We start from the raw sequence: 18,765 nt of genomic DNA on the forward strand, positions 1-18,765 counted from the left end.
ATGTCCGGAAGTGCGGCATAGTAATCGCCGGAAGCTTGAGACGTGGATTCAAAAAACGTTCTTTAGTTGTTCGTTCTTGTTTAAAAGTCAGCTTAATAAACAGAAGCTTTTTAGTAGATATAGTATAGAGTATAACGCTTAACACTTGCGTGAACACAAATGTAAACCACAATATCCTTAGTGTCCCATCGTGTCCGACGGAGATTTCTGTCCCTCCTCTCGCGCAGTCTTATGTCTTGCTCTGGCGCGCAAAAATGATTTCAACTGAAGACATCCTCTCTCTCAGTTCCTGCAAATCACTAAGCGACGTGAAAGAACTAGAGTAAGTTCTAATGAAAATGGGAGCGTCTGCACGTTTTGCCGTACGAAGTGGGAGAAAGTATTTATGGCTTGTATGATTGATGACCATTAATTGGTGACCAGTGGAGAAAGTGGAGGAGATTGTGATTGTTCTGAGTGATATGTTGCTGCACGTGCATGTTAACTACTTGAAACATGGGGAGGCGAGTCTTCTATTCAGGTGCAGAAAACAAGCTTAGGTTGTACCAGGCATGACAATTAAGGAGGCGAACTTTTAATTCACAACAACTGTGCAAACGCATTATTATTATATTAGACGTCGTTGAGTCAGCATTAGGTTACATGTAAAATTAATGATAAGTTTAACTGCAATATTTACCCAATTCCAATGCCTATGGCTTTATAGGTGGTCTCTGATTGTTTTAACTGGCTCAATTGATAATTCAATTATGTCAGTTGAATATTTTCACCTGGTTAAACAGTTCCTAAAATACTACGTCTTTTTTTTTTTTTTTTTGCCAGCCTGAGCAATAGGGACCTCAAAGTATTGGACCCATGCTGCTTTAAGGGACTGAAAAACTTGGAGAGCCTCGATGTGTCAAGAAATTCAATCAGAGATATCCCCAACCTTGACCTTCCCAAACTTAAGTGCTTGAATGTGGAGGAGAATTTGATAAATGACTTGGCCTTTCTAAAGGACTACACTGAATTGACAGAGCTGCTGGTTGCTGGTAATCCCATCCTTGTAAGTTCTACAACTTTGTCTTCATACCATGAGTTACTTCCTAACAAGCACTTTCAGCTTGTCTGCGTGATCCAAACTCTTCTACTTTGTTATCCCACTTAATTGAAACAAATTTTGAACTCTTTGTTGCAATGCTTTGCTTTCATTGCATTTTCATAACACGTAAATTGAATGCAGCTCTACATATTTATTTAGACTTTGTGCACCTCTGTGAAAAGCAGTACTAAAATAATGTGTTCTCTGCATCTACGAGCAAATGTTAAACAAAGGAAAACGAGGGAGAGAAAGATGAGAGTGCACTGTGTGATCAAAATATGTATCTCATAAAAATGTGTTGTAGTTGTATGTGTTGACACAAGCAGTCAACTGCAAATGGCCTCTTTATAGCATGTGACAAACGCAAGACTTGTAATCACAACACTTCCTTTATGTAAGACCATTTCCTTGTTGGCCATTGTCTGGATAGTTGCCACTCGTCACAGAAGTTGCATTTACATGGATGTGACAATGGCACATTGCATCCAGGTGAATGGCAGCACGAATAATCGCGATGCTATGCGCACAATCACAGCACTGCCTCGCATCACTCCGATACCAACCTTACAGGAACATGCCCAGCTCAACACAATTGCTGAGTTAATTTTGCAACGTGAAAAAGCACGTGAAATAAAAAAGCAACTTATCCCGGCTGTCGCTGTGTTGCATGCTCATTTTCAACGCGGCTCTCGGATTGACAATCAGCCCTATCCAATGCCTCCCTGGGAATTCACCAGCATCACAACTAATAAGCCAACGAAGTTACGATGCAGCGATACAACAGGTACTATTGACGAACACAATATTGTCGATGCATCATGCGCTAACACCTGCAAAGTCTATACGGATGCTGCCATTCTCCCAGACGGCGGAAGGACATCATTCCTGAGTACTACTCATAATTTCATCAGCGGCCACCAGCGCTATTTATCTACGGAAGCCAGTGCACTAGTAATGGAACTTCAAGCCATCCACGACGCTGTGCAAGATGCGACATCTAAGCTGCCTACCATCAAGCAACTAGATATCTTCAGTGATTCTTTAGCGGCTATTCAGGAACTCGAGAAGCTTGACAAGGCAATGGAAATCTGCGAGACAATATACACTATGAATAGTAAAACAGCTACTTGCGTCAAGGTACACTGGATTCAAGGCCATTCAGCGAACCCTCACAACATTGCTGCTGACCAGCAGGCACACTGCCCTCCTAATCCTGATCTTCCGCCTATTCCGCTCCCACCTCAACCCCTTAACTCGTTCCGAGCCCGTAAAAATTTTCTCCGGCAGGACACATGCGCTCTTATCTCACCGTGTGTCTGCTCCCTCCCCCTTCACCTTACTAGGGCGGAGTAAGTTGTGCTTAGGAGGCTTCGGGCCGGGGTGGCCCTTACACCAGCTGTTATCTCAAGGTGGAACTGGTCGCATTTACCACTGGGTGCTACGTGTCCATACTGCTCCGTTCCTGTGATGGAAGCAGATACATACCACGTAATATGGACATGTACTGGTTTAAAATCGGAACGCTCGCGTCTCCTACTGCAAGCCGGCCTCCGCTACAGTGTGACAACCAGCTATGACCGCTGGATACATGACAACAGATTCCACGAAACACTGCTTCAATTCATACAGAACACAGGCCTCACAGCACACAGATAATACACATATACGCACCAAGAATTATGCCTTAAGGGCAAGTCTTTATCGCAATAAAAAAGAAAAGAATGGCAGCAATGCGCTATGAAGGTGAATCACATTAATGTGCCTGGAGAGAGGGTAGGTAGATATGAGTAAGTCATGTCATGCAGTGCATTTCAACACTGGTGTATCGCATTGAGAGAGAGAGGAGAAGTGAAATAGCTGCTGGCATGTGCTGTCTACTCACCGGCAAACGAACTTGCCAGAAACAGGTTCCAGCTTGTTTTGGATAAAGGGGATTCTCCCTGTGTAAACGCTATTGCATAGTGTTGCCATGAAGCATTAAGAAATGTGATATGCCACTGCCACATTTATGTAAACACTGATGGAGGACAATGCGATAACAAGACAATCACTGCAGAATTGGCTAATCACTAGGTGCTTACATAAGGGACGTTTTGTGAATACAGGCTCTAAATGTTAAAGCTATTTTGCAATGTTTGTATAGGCTGTTTGCATTAGCTTCATGCATATGTGTGATATTATGCATGTACATCTGTGTGAATATCTATATACTTTTTAAAAGAGTGCAAACTCAAATGTTTCTTTAATGGATATTAATTTTTATATGTTTACAGAAATGAGGTGCCCTGTGCAGTATTGTATAGTTTTTAAGATAGTCTGTTATTTTTAAGCTTGTGCTAATTGTGCTGTCTGAACACTTTTCTTTAGCAGTGCTGTCCATCGAGATCATACAGTGCCACTTGTTCCTGTCATTTTATTTTGTAGATAACAGGTCATTAAAAAAAAAAGGTCCTTTTCTAGATGGCTGCTGGCAAAAACCATTGTTATTAAAGTATAGTGTAAAGCAACATCAAATTGAACAAAACGTACTTCTTTTAACGCCACCTAGGAGCCAGTTCACTTGCTGTCTGTATTTCCCTGGGCCCAACACCACAGGACCATTTTTGAACTATTATCCCCCCACCCCCCTTTTTTTTGTGGGACAAAATTTGCAGCTTAATATATGATTGCTAGTGAACGTAGCTGAAATCCTGCCTATTGAGTGTCGCATGTTTGTCTGATGTCATGAAAATCTTGTTCTAGACCTCTTTTGCTACTGAGTTTCACTGGTGTTACAAAACTTCAGTGATAATCATTTTAACTCCTTGAGGCATGTCTTAGGCGCAGATGACGTGCTGCTGCTCGTCTGACTTCTGCTTACGTTTTTTTCTCATAAACAGTCAGCCGACAAGAACATTGCAGTGTCCCTCCTTCCCAAGTTGGTTCTGTTGGATGGAGCCGACTGCCAGCCTCTGAGGAAACTTGAAGCACTCGGCGACAAGAAGCTGTTGCCTCAGGTGAACACCTGCAGCTTGTCTAGTTTCGACGTGCCCACTTGGTAAAAATCGATGTGGCATGAGACACTGACCCGCATCAAGTTGGTGGGGCTCGAGCAGCCCAAGACGTGCTTTGTTCTGTTGGACATTTTCCTATTGCACAGTGTTTTAATGGCAACGGGAAACCAAAATGAAATCAAGCTGGTGGGCAATGCTGAAATACAATGCTGCCTGAGCTAAAGATGATGTCCACTTCGCATCGCTTGTAGCAGGGAAAGGGGTTTGTTATATTGCCTGTTAAAAGTGTGCAGTACACTTCTAACAGGACTATGCCACATGTGCTCTGAAACTGATAGGTGAAGATGCTGATCGCAGTAGGGTTGGTGGCGATTGTTGTGAATGCGACATGTGACAACCCCCAAAAAGATTTGCCGGGACCGGAAGAGAAAACAGTGCGTGTTGGCATTTTCATGTGACATGGGTACAGTGTGCCTCGCACCTCTTGTTCGCATGGGATCTAGCGGCCGGAAAACGTTTCATACGATCACAGTTTGGCCATGTATTGAACATTGGTGCCGAAAAATAGTTTTTTCCAATAACGGAATTAGATAATTTTTCTTTGTCCTCAATCACAAATGTTGCCAATGGGAAATCGTACGAAACGGGATGGCATCGAGGTTTTACTGTGCTCGGCATATTGCCACTTTATTTTGTTCTTGTTCTCTTTGCATTTTTGGTTACAATACTCTTCACAAAAAACACGCCACCCCCACTCTCCTCGCTCGTCTTGGTGCCGTTTCTTTGCGATGAGCATTCTTAAAATAGATCATGCACTTTTTTAGTTGTTTCTCTGTGGCTAACTGTTTTCCCGCCAACATGGGCCACTCATATTCCATGGTCTAGCCTCTGTGGGGTAAAGCATCAGGCTGCTGTGCTAAGGGAACTGTGTTTGAAATGAACCATTGGATCAACTTAAGTCACTCAGTATGTTACACTAGGTATGTACCGCTGTTCAACTAGCCTCTTTGATGATGACTTGGCTCTTTGGGTACATGCTGCTCTTCGTTGAGCCACTTTGATACCAAGTTGGGTCTCTAGGTGTGTGTTGCTCTTCAATTATTTAAAAAAAAAAAATCCTAAATTTGTCTGTTGCTGGGCTGAATAAAAGCCACTTCCATTATATTCAGACAATCTTCTCTGAATACATATTTAGACACGGGCCATGCGCTCACTTCGAAGCACCACCGCTAGATAGCACAGCCTGTCCAGAGGAATTGGCAAGAGAGGAGCACACATGCCCCACATATGACGAGTTTTGGCACTGGCAAAACGGTGTGTCGCTACATCGCTTCAGTGCTAATTGCAGTAATGCCGAGATTCATCGGGAGATGAGTTCTGCTGGAATTTTTTTTTTTCTCGGCGAAGGTGACGACCCCATCACTTATGTTGTGGTACGACAGCTGTTCGCTGTCCTTGATGTGTAGCTGCTAAATGACCTTTTTTTCCCCCGGAGTTTGACACACTTCCAAATGTGGAATGGTTATTAGTTCATTTTCTCATGTTCATGTTGCATTCTGACATGATAGACACACATCAAATTTTTTTTTCAACACTCTTTTCTAATGTTGTATGACTAAAGTAATGGGCCTTTCCGCAGTGTTGGTCATTCTTGATGCTTTTCTTTTGGGTTTTCACGATTGAATTAGCATTGCATTCTTTTTGAGATTCTGGGGTTTCTCATCAGTTGCTTGTTTTATGTTCTCTCTTCCTATGACTTTCAAGCTTTTCTTCCTTTTTTTTTCTTTTCCTTTCTTTATACATATACTTTCGTTTTCTGTTTCTGCCAAATCTTGGTCGAGGCCAATGGGAATTGAACCCATTGCAGCAGCCTGTCCTCCTTCTTTAGATCACTGTAGCATTTTATTTGTGACTTCCGCATAAATAATTTTTGTGGTGATTTCCTAGCATTTGTGCTCTAGCCACACAATTATTGGTGAGGCAAGCATACCAGCACTGGATTAGTAAGTCTAAGTTCTGTCTTAGAGGAGCTTGTTTGTGAGACTTGTGAACATGTTGAAGCTCATCTTGGCGTGTACTTCCGTGCCTTGTGAAGTCCTGGTTGCACTTCTTCAAGTGGGTAGCCCGCTGCCTGTTTACCGAGAGGTGACCTCTGTGCATTCATTCTTTCTCACTTCCAGCATCCTGTCCTTCTGTTTACTGGCATGCGGTGTAAATAAAATGCACTGCCTTTCCTTGCCCAGATTTCTCGAGTCTGGGAATCCACATTCAAGGACAATCTTCTTCCTGGAGCCAGTGATGAAGAAGTCGGGACCGTGAAGAAGGATTTTTTGAGGCACCTGAGAAGATCACATTTCGAATGCAATGAATTTCCCGTTAAGTTCAAGAAATTTAAGGTATGTGTATCGAAATCATTTGGCTTGTCCCTATGCATGGCATATTCTGATTTGGTCATGCTTATGCTTTTTTAGCTCTCGATGACTACAGTGGTTTTCGCGAATCACATTCGGAAATCAACATTTGCATTTATGATATGTTGGTGTCCTTGTGCAATGCTGACATCAGTTGTTAGATTGTATGTTAGAATAAGCGTGTATTTTTGCATTTTCCTCTCTGTGCTCTGATAGCAGCGCGCAAATACATTTGCACATTCTGGCACCTTCCCTATAATAGCAAAGCTGTCTGCTATGAATGAATGTATTTGTGAGTGGCGCTCTGTCCTGCCCTGGTCTTAGTTCGATTTGTTTCACATTCTATCACACTGTAATACGTGTGGACCAACTAGCCCTGCAACAGATCGTAAAATGTGGCAACGGTTCACTTTGAAGTTCTTTCAGTGAATATCTGTTAAAGATGTGTGCTCATATCACTGAACCCAAGGTAGTATATTATAATTTCCAGCATTTTAGTTTAGCATGAAAAAGAGCAGAATGTTTCTGAATGTCACACGAAAGTGCGAGCTGTCAAGAGACTTGCATTAAAAGGCACTATCTACGTAATGATCTTTTCTTGATGGTTCTTAAAGTGGTGCATGGACTTATTCCCGACCTCATTCAGCATGCAATACTTACACAATGTATTATTCCTGTTGTTTCATTTCAGGTGGAAACTCTTGGGGGAGAGCTGTTTGAAGAGGAAGTGCAACGAATTCGTGCCAAAGCCTCAAGCACTCCAAAGAAAAAGCAGGACAGGTCCAAGTCCTCAGAGAAGCGCTGTTCTCCTTCTAAGCGTGTCGTGTCTTCCGTAAAGGTTCAGCACCTTGATGATCGTGAGCCTGTCAGAAGCAAATCCATCACAGATTGCTCTGACATAATTGTGAGCTCTCCCCGACGCGGGACACGAGGTTTAAATAAACCAACAGAAGTTGGTGCATTGAATGGCTCCCCTCGAAAGCGAGTTGCATCTCCAAGGAAAATCCTGCACCTTGAGGATCGAAAACTTGTGCCAAGCATATCCAGCTTAGATGAAGACAACAGAAATGCAAGCTTGCTTCAAGCCAGTACACAGGAATTAAACGGATCAGCAAAAAATGGCTTGTTTGATAACACGCGACGACCATGTACGCCAAGGAAAAAGCTAAAATATGAAGTTGCTCCTTCAAAGGCTGGAAAGGTACGTGTTTTTCTTATGTGGATCATGAGTGCTAAGTGACAGACGCCTTTGTGTTGTACTAGTAGCAACTTTTAAAGCTCTGCAGAGAGGAATTCCATCTTTTCTGTGCTGAACTTCAGTGCATTGTACTTCATACACCCAGTGTGTGTTCTCTTGTGAATGGTTTCTTCCATATTGCACTTGCTGGCCAGAATAAGTGGACCAGCAGGTGATGGTATAGGCGTGAAAATTTGGTGCAAGTAGAGGTGGCATCGAGGTACAACCTCGCTAATACAAAGGCCAGGCTACGTTCATAAATGACATTTTCCATAAAATGCACACTCAAATTTAACTCATTAGAGCATTCTTTTATTGTCATCACGGTGCTGGGCACATTTGTAGCTTTTTCCATTGCCCCGTGCATGTTGAGACAGCTACAGGATAGCACAATAGGGATTGTGTCCGTACATTTATGTCACTCTGGGTCTTTTGCGTGATGTAGGACACATACTCGTGCTTTCTTTATTTTGTATGTTAAGTTGGCCTTGGGCATCAAAAATTCATATAAATTCTTCATTCACTTCTTTATCACTGCATTTTATTGTGTGATCTAACGTAATTTTGTTTTCTTATCAATATCTTCTTTACCGCCAGGGTAGGACATGTCCCTTGCTTGGAAAGCTCACTTGGGAAGCTCACTTTCACCGCAGGATTTATTCTAATTCTCACAATTATCGCCATTGAACTGTCACCAAAACCATGGTCGTCATGTGCATCGGCCATTCGAGTTGCACGCAGTAGCTTCAGAACTGATTAGAAATAGTAATACCATTTTTAACGCTGTCAATTTGGTTGCTTTGAGAATGGACCATCTTACGCTTCACTAGTAGCACTCGGTAGTTTGGTAGAAAAAAAAGATGTTTAATTAAATTCTGGGTTTTTATGTGCCAAAACTACAATCTGATTATGAGGCATGCCATAGTGGGGGACTCTGGAATAATTTTGATCACCTGCAGTTCTTTAATGTGCACCTAAATCTAAGTTCACAAATGTTTTTGCATTTTGTCACCCATCGAAATGCAGCCACCGCTGCCGGGATCAAATTCACAGACTCAAGCTCAGCAGTGCAATGCCATAGCCACTGTGCTACCGTGGTTGGTCAGTTTGGCAGGACAGTTAATCTGATTTGGTAAAGAAAGAGGGAATCGAAGATTTAGCTAGTACTTCTTTTTTATACTTGCGAAGTCATGATGTGATGTTTTACAATGATACTGTCTCGCAGGGAAGTGTGAAAGGGGCTGAAGCGCACATATTTCTTCGTGGCCATTCTCAAGATCCCAGCGACTCCGTAACTCAAGTGTGGCAGGCCGCCTTTCAACCAGGGGGTGAAGAAAATGGTACATGTGCAGTTCAACCTTGTGTGTTTGTGCACGAGCATGCACTCATGCCTTATGCGTCAGAGTGTCCCCATTCCTCTCAGCCACTCAAAAACACACGCGGAAAATCTTGTTGTGATCAGAATTTCTTTTAGAGTGCAGCTTTTAATAGCCCGTTCCTGCGGCAAGCGTCGGCGGCATTGGCTTAACCGAGTGAACGAGCACCACAAAGAAGGAAAGTGAATGCGGAGTGCAGCGGGATATGAAAGAAGGCCAATACCAAAGAGAGGAGGAGGAAAGTGCAGGAGGAGGTTGCAGCGGAACCATGAGGCGAAAAACGGAGGAGGAGTGGAGGAAAGACGGGGCTGCACATGCGCTTAGTGACTTGAATGCAGAGGTCATGAATATATAGAGGGTGTCCCAATTAACTATCGTGCACCAAGATTTAAAAAAAAGCAATGTGTTATGCGCATGCGCCTAGTTGCCGGCGGCCACAGCAACCGCAGCCGCGTGGGCAATCTCATCTGCACTTCCGAGGGGTGAGGCTTGAGGCAGGGAGTGCTATGCTCGTCCACAGCGTCAGCTACTGAGGTCAGTCATGTGACTGACCAGCACATGTGACTGAGATCACTGCTCCTGCAAGGGGCGATGGCGAGTGGCTGTGAGTAAGGCTCAGTGTGACACTCCCTTGGGGGTTGTCGCAGCTGACACTGGCGGCACGACTTCCTTGCGATGAAGGGCCGCTCTCATCGTTGGTGAACGAAAGCGTGAGAAGAAAAGTGTAGTGCCGCGCAGGATGGGCTGTTCGGCAATGATACCTAAGATATGGCGCCAGAGTAGCACACGTCTCTATGGAAACAAAACGCTGCATGAGCGGAGGTCTGCCTGCGGCAGCTGCTGTGAATCACACCCATGCGCCACCCATGCACTACCTCTCGTGATCTGATTAGCAAAGCAGCCACACTGCAGTTCGGTCCGTTTGGAATGTGCCACACGAAACAGATTGTCCGCACAAGCCAGTATATAGTGAAATGAAAACACGTATAGAGTTGCGCACAAATTTTGTATTAGGGAGGATCATAATCGTCAGTGAACATTTTAGTGCTTCAGGTCGCTGCGCCATTTTAATAATGCAAAGTAGACTTCAAATTGCAATAGCCGCGCTTTGCTTTACTAAAGAGGAAATGGTATAATTGCATACCAACTGATAAATTTGAGTATCAACTAGTTAAAATGCTTCCTGCATTGCTCTGGCAGCAAATAATGGCTTTTTTAGCAGCAAGAAAGAAAAAGTGAAGACCAAAGTTTTGTTTGTTTTGTACTCACGACATCATGGATGTTGAAGGTATTGTCACGTATTTGTATCCATCTTTGCATAAGAGAATCAGCAAAACTGTTGCCTTGCGCTATTTATATTAAAATGCAATGCACTCTTACTTTTATTAGCAATCCTTCAACTAGCCACAGCCAGACACTTCCAAATCGTGGCCTTGTGATCTTCGCTTGTCCTTTGTGTTCCCTGACGCCGTTTGCGAGTCTTGAGAAACTAACTCACCCAACAACCTGTTTTGGCTAAATCTTGCACAACGTTGAGAGCTGTTGTGAGAACTTCAAGATAGTGTCTTTCACTTTTGATGTCTTTCCGATGTACCGTGCCTTTGGTGTTGCTACAAATCTTTTCAAAGCTGCCTGCATTGTAATGTCACATTGTGTATTAACTTCAGTGCCCCTTTAAGATGCTGAACTATGCAGGTTGCTGCAGAAATATATATGTCATCTGAGGTGTTTGCCACTTTATGACATACCTAACGAGTGATGTGCATAAATGCGCATAGTTTGAAAACCGTGTGTTATTATTCATTTTTTTTTTTCAGTGACTATGGTGTAGATATTGTGCACAATTGACATGAGCTGTATTGGTTCAACTTTCAGATCTGTCGCCCAACATTTTTGCGAGTTGTGGTGGTAGGGTTGTGAACTTTATCGACTGCAGCACAGGAACTATTGTGAAACGCTACAAGAGTGCACATCTGACGGAGGTAAGGAAATACACACTTTTATGCCTTTGTGTTTGTTGCATATACTTGATATGGATAGATCTGAGAACACAATAAACATGGGTCTCTTTTTGTCTTAGCATGTAATGCATTGCTTGGTAATGAGAACATTGAGTGCAGAGCAGTTATTAGTGGAGGAAAGAAAAGTTTGGATGCATAAAAAGTTTGACATTTCATGGAACTATGATCCTTTTCTGGGTGCGCCTTCTACACATGCGCAGCCACATCGCCATTACTATTGGGGGCCATCCGCTCGGCCAGCATCGCCCTTCGAGATGTGAGACTGTACGTGTTGTGCGTATGTCTCGCAAACGAAGGCAAGAGCGACACGTTGCCGTATAATGTGCGACTAAGTATCGAGGAGTCAGAATGTTAAGATTTCCAGCTGCTATCATTTGTGCTCTTAGAAAAGCAAAGTGGGTGCATTAGGATGTATTTAACGTTGTGAACACAGGCTGGTGATCTTGCCAATGATGCATGTACTGCACAATAAACAAGGATAATAAAAAGCAGCTGAAAGTTGGCGGTCGATGTGGCCCCGCGTATCCCTCTTTTACTCTTGTATTGTTTGCTGCGTACGCCAGACAGAGCAGGCAGCACGCATAGTAGCACGTGCGCAGCGTGACTAAGTGGCACCTGGCATTGCAAACGGGCAAATTCTCCTGGGAAAAAAAAAGAAGGTTTCAAGTTCAGTGAGTGCTGCTGGGTGCGCTGTTCCGACTCAGAAAGAACCTATTGTATTGTCACATTCTTAAATTATGGACACATTTTCCTTATGGGTCGTATACACTTGATTCTTCAAATGTGACGTGTGGCAAAATTTTTTCTTGGGAGAAAAATTACATTTCAGGCCGTGTAGTAAGAAAATTCGGGCAGAGCTGCTGAACCTCTAGTAGCTGCGCATCACAGACAAGAAACAATTGTAATGCAGCAAGTTGCAGTGATGACACATTCTTGATTGAAATCAGCACATGTGTGGCAATTTAGTTTTGCATATCAAGTGTTCACTTATTCACTGGCTGGCTACAATGCGTCGCTTATCTGAAATAGTTTCAGTTGTTAAAGGCCAATTACAAAGAAATTTTACTTTGGCAAAATAATCGTAAATGAGTAGTATATGCTTTTGAAGGAACCTTGGCAACGCTGCAGGACTGGTAATTTTACACTTCTCCTTTCAGGAGCCTTTGAATAGCATCTAAGCAGACAACATGTGCATATGGTGGTTAGCAAATACAGTGTATGTCCCAGCACATTGCTTCTGACATTTTTCAGCGCAATGCGGGCGGCCGTGGGCGATGTCCAGTCTAATCCTGCGACGCAGAGTGGCGGACGTGGCGCATTTTCCAAGAAAAGTTGACGCCGTTGTCGCAACTGGCTGACAAAACTTGCACCTCAGCGGGCCGTTCTTAACAATGCCAAGGAGCTGCACATTCTTAATCATGTGTCACTTCCGGATAGCTGTAATGGCAGCATTTTTTCCAGTTTCAGTTTCAAAACCGTCACTTTTCGCAAGCTTTTCGTGATGTGTTGACTCGTATATCAAATGTAAAATTTTTCACGAAAATCGCTTGATATCTACACTATCTGAAACTGTGCTTTTATGTGATTGAAGATTTCATTGCAATTGGCCTCGCACTCAGTTGGTAAGGCAAAGGAAATGCTTTTGCTGTATAGTGTTTGCATCAAAACCCTCTTTATTGATTGTATGACCTTCATGAGTCTTGCTTTCCTGGGTAGGGGTTACAGCACACTTGTCCTTTCCCTCACTTTTGTGGCCACGTAGCTATTTTAAGACTCTCATGTTCTGCAGAACAAGGCACATAGTCTGAGGTTCAACACAAGTGGGTTTGCCTTCTTTGAATTTTTATATTTTGTTTCATTCCTGCTATAAAGACATGATAATAATTTCTCGTGCACAGGAAGTGGTGCTGCAGATATCACACATATGACAGGTTTAGTGCAGAGGGCTGCATTAACAGCTGCTTGTTGCAAAAGGAAAAGAATGCATGGCCATTTGGTGTCTAATAGCTTATTGTCCATTTTCAGAAGTTGACAGTGCAGAGTCACTGCATTGCAGCTGGTGATGCTACAGTTAAACTGTACTGCACAATTGTCCGCATTTAATTGATCTTAATGTACAGGCCTGCCAACTGTTCCTTCGTGAAAAGCATTTGATGGTTTCCTCCAGGGAAATCTTGCTTAAGGTCATTAAAAAACAAAAGAAAAGGAGAATGAATTAGAATCACTGATATGGGGAATATGGTTTAATGTGCTGCCACGAGATCACTTTGACATGTTAAGACGTTGCCACATGGCTATGCTCTATTGGAGTTGTGGTCACCACTGTGCGTGCAGCTAGCCTGAGAGGTGGGCTTTCTTTCTGACCACACACATTTGCTTCGTGCACATGTCCCCAGCTTGTGGCTTGGATCATGACCCTGGCAGGCTCAAGCAATTGCAACAAGAGATTGTACATGTGAAAGGTACACTAAAAAAAATGGTCTCCAATCCACACTGTGAAGGTCGTTCAACAGCGAAGCTGTAAACAACTAGAATGATAACCCATTACAACGTAGCTTGAAATTCACATGGCAACATTCACATGCACTTTACCTAATTATTAGCCTAAGACATTTCAACAGCTTGCACCGCTACTTTGTGCACCTACAAACAGTGCACCAGAGAGAAGAGAAATGCACTGAACCTCACTTTTGCCACGCCTTGCATGTATGCTGCCCTTCAGGAGTCCTCACTATATGTGGCCTTCCCATAGTGTTGCTACAGCACAAATCAATTGCTGGGTGGGTTCTTATTTTACAGACGAAAGTATAGTTACATCAGTGCCTGCTTCGTATGCTGCAGTTGGCGCTTCCCAGCAACTGCAGATTATGCATATGTAATATGTTAACCAGGAAGCACATGCACCAAATGCTATGTGGGAAGGCAGGCTTTCTGGTTCGTTTGTTTTCTTTCGCCCACATGGAGGTGAGCGCCATCTGCTGGTGCTGCAAGGAAGCCAGCAGCGCAGGCGCCGCATGTTTCTCGAGTGTTTGCCCACAGAGATGACAGAATTTTGGGAGGTAGAGCTATATAGCTTCGCAGTAAAAGAAAAATAATCTGAGCTGTATTAGTTAATTGCCATTCTACAATACCATGAAGAGCCACTCTTGCCATAAGAAGAAGGCTTTGTAAACCAGAAAACATGCAAAAACAAAAGACGGGTGGAGACGCTGCCTTGAAGTTCCAACAACAGCTTGCCTTGGTGTCATGGATACTGGTGTCATCTGCCAGGGCCTAGTTAAAATTAAAGCAAAGCTTTCTTCGCAAACCCTCCTGGACTTTCCTGACTGTAACTGCTGATTGGGTCCTACTGTATTGCCGAACACATGCATGCATGCATACACACACACACGCATACACAAAGGGGTTGTATGAAGGCACAGACAAAATGGCTCAAAAGAAGCTTGTAAGCTGACCATGGTATGTGCAGCTCTGGGGCGGGTATTCTGTAAGAGTCCACCTAGTGGACTGTCCATTTCGGCCACTGCTGATTGGCTAGGATCGCTCGTCTCTTCCTCTCTCGTACAGCTGCATCCAATCAGCAGTGGCCAAAATAAACAGTCCACTAGGTGGACTCTTACGAAATACCCCCCCCCCCCCCTCCCTTTTCTGCATAACCAAAAAGAAAACTTCCCAGATAAAACATTAAGACATAATGTTGGCTCACAGATATCTCTGGAGCACACTGATCTGTTAATAGTTGTATTTCACAACTGATTTCATGATTTACTTTACTTTCTCTGACTTAGCCATTCGGCATGTTTCACTGGGGGTTTGCTCATTCTTGGCTAATCCTCCAAAATGGGTATGCCCTACTGTGGCACAAGAGGTACAGAATCCCTAAATGTTGCTTGCATGTCATACACCTGTCTTCACCAAATTGTACACATCGCTATATATTTATTTATTTCGATACCTATATTTAGCCGAAGGCATTACAGTGGCTGTAAAGCATTTAATTAACTGCTTTAATTAAGCTTCACATCGCATAGATTCCAACATGTATGTTGGATCTCCATGAGTTTTCTTTTATCGGTGAAGATGGATGAACTACAGTACAGTCTAAAGGAGCTGAAAACTTGGGAAAGTTTGAGAACTTCTACTCAGCCACAATGGCCCAAATACGAAAAAAATGCTGTGAAATTTATGATGCCACACTGATGTATCAGCACTGACATTTCAGTGTGAGATACAGAAAATGTAACATTTGTCTTTATTTGCACTTCAAGTAACCAACCTCTTACCAAGAGAATAAGCAAAGCAGAGTTTTGAAAGAACAATTCATAATCCTGGACTGATTTTGTGTCCCATTAGGGCAGGGATTAACTGATAGGGAACGTTTCTTCATGTTTAGGAGTTCTTCTGCCTGGCATGGACAGTGCTGCCCATTGGCGGGCACCCCAGCGCCGTGCTCGCCGTGGCAGGCAAGGCACGCGAGGTGAGCCTCATCCACCCTGAGCAGCTTGTCTGCTACAAGTCGTTCCAGGCGCACAGCAAATACATCAACTGCCTGCTCTTCTGCCCCAACCAGCCCACATGGCTGCTCAGTAGGTGGCCCAGTTCTGACCTTCCAAGTTTGCAAGCTGCCTTCTCTCTGGACAACATGTTTCCTTTCGCAAATCTTTGTTAATTGTTGCTGCCGGTCACATTACATTTGCCTAGTTGTCAAATTTTTCAAAGATTTCCTAAAGTTTGCAAATGTGGCCTCATTTTACCATTTTATAAACGTTGCATCAGTATTTGCGAAAAGCAAGTTCTGGTTGTGAACAAGTTCTGCCCATCAATCTCTGAACCTAACCTTCAGTTGGAAATCTTATGATAGTAATGAAAGGGCACTAGATGGGTACTTGCTTCAATCAAGTTTATGCAGGCGTGCTCCTGAAGCTTGTGAAATCAGCAGCAGCAGGGTCATTGAAAAAGACACTGTGATTTGAAAACGATGTGTTGCCTGTCGGTTTCTGCTATTTCAAGTTTGCAGCTGCTTCTATGCTGTGTCTAAAGGCAAACAATCTTTAATATAGCATGTGCACACCTCACAAAATGTGTGCGTTTCCGGCAAAATTTCCTGAGATACTAGCTGTTCCTGCAATGTTGCTGCATGCACTGCAGGCTGTAATGAGCCAGGATCTTGAGAGACTAAGATTTCATTCGCCGTCTTCGCAACATTACACTATGGTCATACTCCTCTCACTGTGAGGTCAGTCACTACGGTTCAAAAAGTCGTATCATTCATCGTAGTTTGGTAGAGCATTGGAGTAAGCACGAAAAAGAATGCATTTTACTTTATGTATGTTAGCCTAAATTTTTTCCAAATTTGCGTCACCCTGCAATCTGGATAAGTGCCAGAAAATGTCATGGTAACTCAATGGGTAGTAAAACTTCGCCTGTAGACTAGTAAATGCAGGTGTGATTTGTTGACTTCCTATGTCTTCTAAAAAAATAACCAACGTGCCACCTTGTAGGCAATGAAATTAGTGAAGCTTATTCATGTCTCCCTTCTGAGGTTAACACAAAATGAATGTTAAAGTTTATTTTATCACTTTAACACTTTAACGTCACTTTAGTTCACTTTAACAGAGCTGTGGTTAATTTCTGGTGACTATGTAAAGGTACCTGAACTGTTGAGCTTCTACAGAATGAAACTTGAGAGTGTCTGTCTTGAAGGGTGCCCACTGAATAGCAAGCACCAGCCACCTTGGTAGTCCTTTGGCATGCTAAACACTCATGTTCTCAGAGCAACCACCAGTTTGATAATTTCCAAGCTCATAGCAATATCTAGAGATGTTAATGTGGCAAGTGACATTTTTTTTTTTAGTGAACAGTTTTCATATCAGTTGCCATTGAAAGCTTAAGTCTCCGGTATACACACTTGCCTGTGAATATGCCAGTGCAAAGCAAAAGACTCAACCCACAACAGTTAAGCTGTCAATGCTTTTTTGCTCATGCCATTTTTCGATGGACTAGTAATGAACCTTTAATTCATATTTAGAGGAATTCGGTTGGTTGATTTAGTATTTTGGAGTTACTTTACGTATAATGTTCCAAGTACGGTGAATGGTCGCACAACCATAACCTTACTGTTATAATACCGTTCTATTATGTTAGATATTGTGTGATCCTGGCTCTATTTTTGTCCACCTACCTTTTGCAAGTCCAATTACAGTAAAGTTTGGCTGCAAAGGAGAGAACTCACATGTCCACCTGTTCCTTATAAGTTGGCCTTGTTAGCTTTAAAAGACTTGAGTGTCTTTGAGAAGCTTTTTCTTCATTTTTTTCTTTCATTCTCACGTTTTGAGCGAACTATGTATTAACTCCTGGTGGTCATTGCCTCCAGGTGGAAGCATTGATGACAGCATTCACCTATGGGACATTGGCGTGCCCAAAGCACCTGGCTACCAAACTAAAATTGTGTATGTTGCCTTGTGTTTATTTTTCTCCTTGAATTTATCTTTCTTACTGCTTGTCTCTTGCTTTTGTTTCCTCCCTTGCCTCTCCTTTCCTCTTTCTGCAGAAACATTCAGTGGCACAGTGATTTTGTTCTCATCCGGTTGGTGGTTCCCATCTCACCTAATTGGGCAAGGTGTAATGGTTAAGATGTCTGGTTGACCTTGGTGTTTATTCGTATGTGGTACCTGCCTGGGTACACTGTTTTATACCTTTCTTATATTGCCCCAACATAGAACCTATCTTTGGTATGCTTCTTCTGTTTCATCCCTATCATAAGGTAAGCTGTAGTACAGTATTAGTAAATTATGCCTCTGCAATAGTAAAGCGACCGCTCTTAACATGAGAGGAGACTTGACATGGCATAAACAATGTGAAAACAACAAGACGGGTGGCGACATCACCATAAAGTTCCCGCAGCAGGCAGCCCCAATGTCACGAACTTTGGCAATGTCTGCTTGGATCTGGTTAACAGTTTATCAGTAAAGGAGCACTGCGTTTCATTCTAAAGTATCAACCTAACAAGTTTTAAAAACTTTTCATGCGCCAAAATCATGGGTAGGCGAATATTCGAAGTTTTGAATCCGAATTGAATATTAAACAGTAACTTTTCATATTCATATTAAAAAATGAACTGTTTGGCATTTCCAAACACTTAAAACAAGCCACATATTTTGAGTGAGCTTTGTCTGGTGAGTTTTTCCTTGCAACAGGCCCTTTTGCATGTGCTTACAGCACACAAGTCCTTCAGCAGCATTTTCTTTTTCCTCAACTTCTGACCTTTTTTTTCCCCCAACCATCTATTAACATTTTTGGAAAGTTACTCATACAGCAGCCTTTCATCCTTAGAAAGTTTGTTTGCAACCAAGTGCGAAAGATGTTGAGAGCCTATTTGTGCAGTTTCTTTATATGACAATTAGTTGTCTTGTGTTTAAAACTGGTCCAAGCTGTTCCTAATCGTTAGCTGTCTTTTTTTCTAGCCACTAAAAGCATGGTACTTAATTATGTCTAGATAATTATCTCAGCTCTACATATAAGCACCTTCATTTGACTATTCAATATTTTATAGTTACTATTCGTATTCGAAAAATCTGATATTCGCCCGCCTCTAGCCAACATGGCTTGAATACATATAAGCAAATATTTTGAAATTTGTGACGTCG

At 42.7% G+C, this 18,765-nt stretch overlaps 1 protein-coding gene across 4 annotated transcripts in view; it reads left to right on the forward strand.

Moving 5' to 3' along the window:
- The first annotated feature begins 45 nt into the window (after positions 1-45).
- LOC142575802 (leucine-rich repeat and WD repeat-containing protein 1-like) overlaps positions 46-18,765 on the forward strand; it is a 35,597-nt gene continuing 16,877 nt past the window's right edge. The window contains exons 1-10 of one of the 4 annotated variants that reach the window (XM_075685464.1): positions 46-322; positions 823-1,045; positions 3,961-4,077; positions 6,318-6,470; positions 7,177-7,686; positions 8,948-9,062; positions 10,974-11,080; positions 15,513-15,705; positions 17,493-17,568; positions 17,670-17,705. In XM_075685464.1, coding sequence (XP_075541579.1) covers positions 255-322; positions 823-1,045; positions 3,961-4,077; positions 6,318-6,470; positions 7,177-7,686; positions 8,948-9,062; positions 10,974-11,080; positions 15,513-15,705; positions 17,493-17,568; positions 17,670-17,705 — 1,598 coding nt within the window. In that variant the 5' untranslated portion in view covers positions 46-254. The remainder of the gene's footprint in view (positions 323-822; positions 1,046-3,960; positions 4,078-6,317; positions 6,471-7,176; positions 7,687-8,947; positions 9,063-10,973; positions 11,081-15,512; positions 15,706-17,492; positions 17,569-17,669; positions 17,706-18,765) is intronic. The other 3 variants (XM_075685462.1, XM_075685460.1, XM_075685461.1) reach the window with 3 other exon arrangements.

The sequence above is a fragment of the Dermacentor variabilis genome, chromosome 3 (genome assembly GCF_050947875.1).
Source record: "Dermacentor variabilis isolate Ectoservices chromosome 3, ASM5094787v1, whole genome shotgun sequence".
Classification (NCBI taxonomy): domain Eukaryota; kingdom Metazoa; phylum Arthropoda; class Arachnida; order Ixodida; family Ixodidae; genus Dermacentor; species Dermacentor variabilis.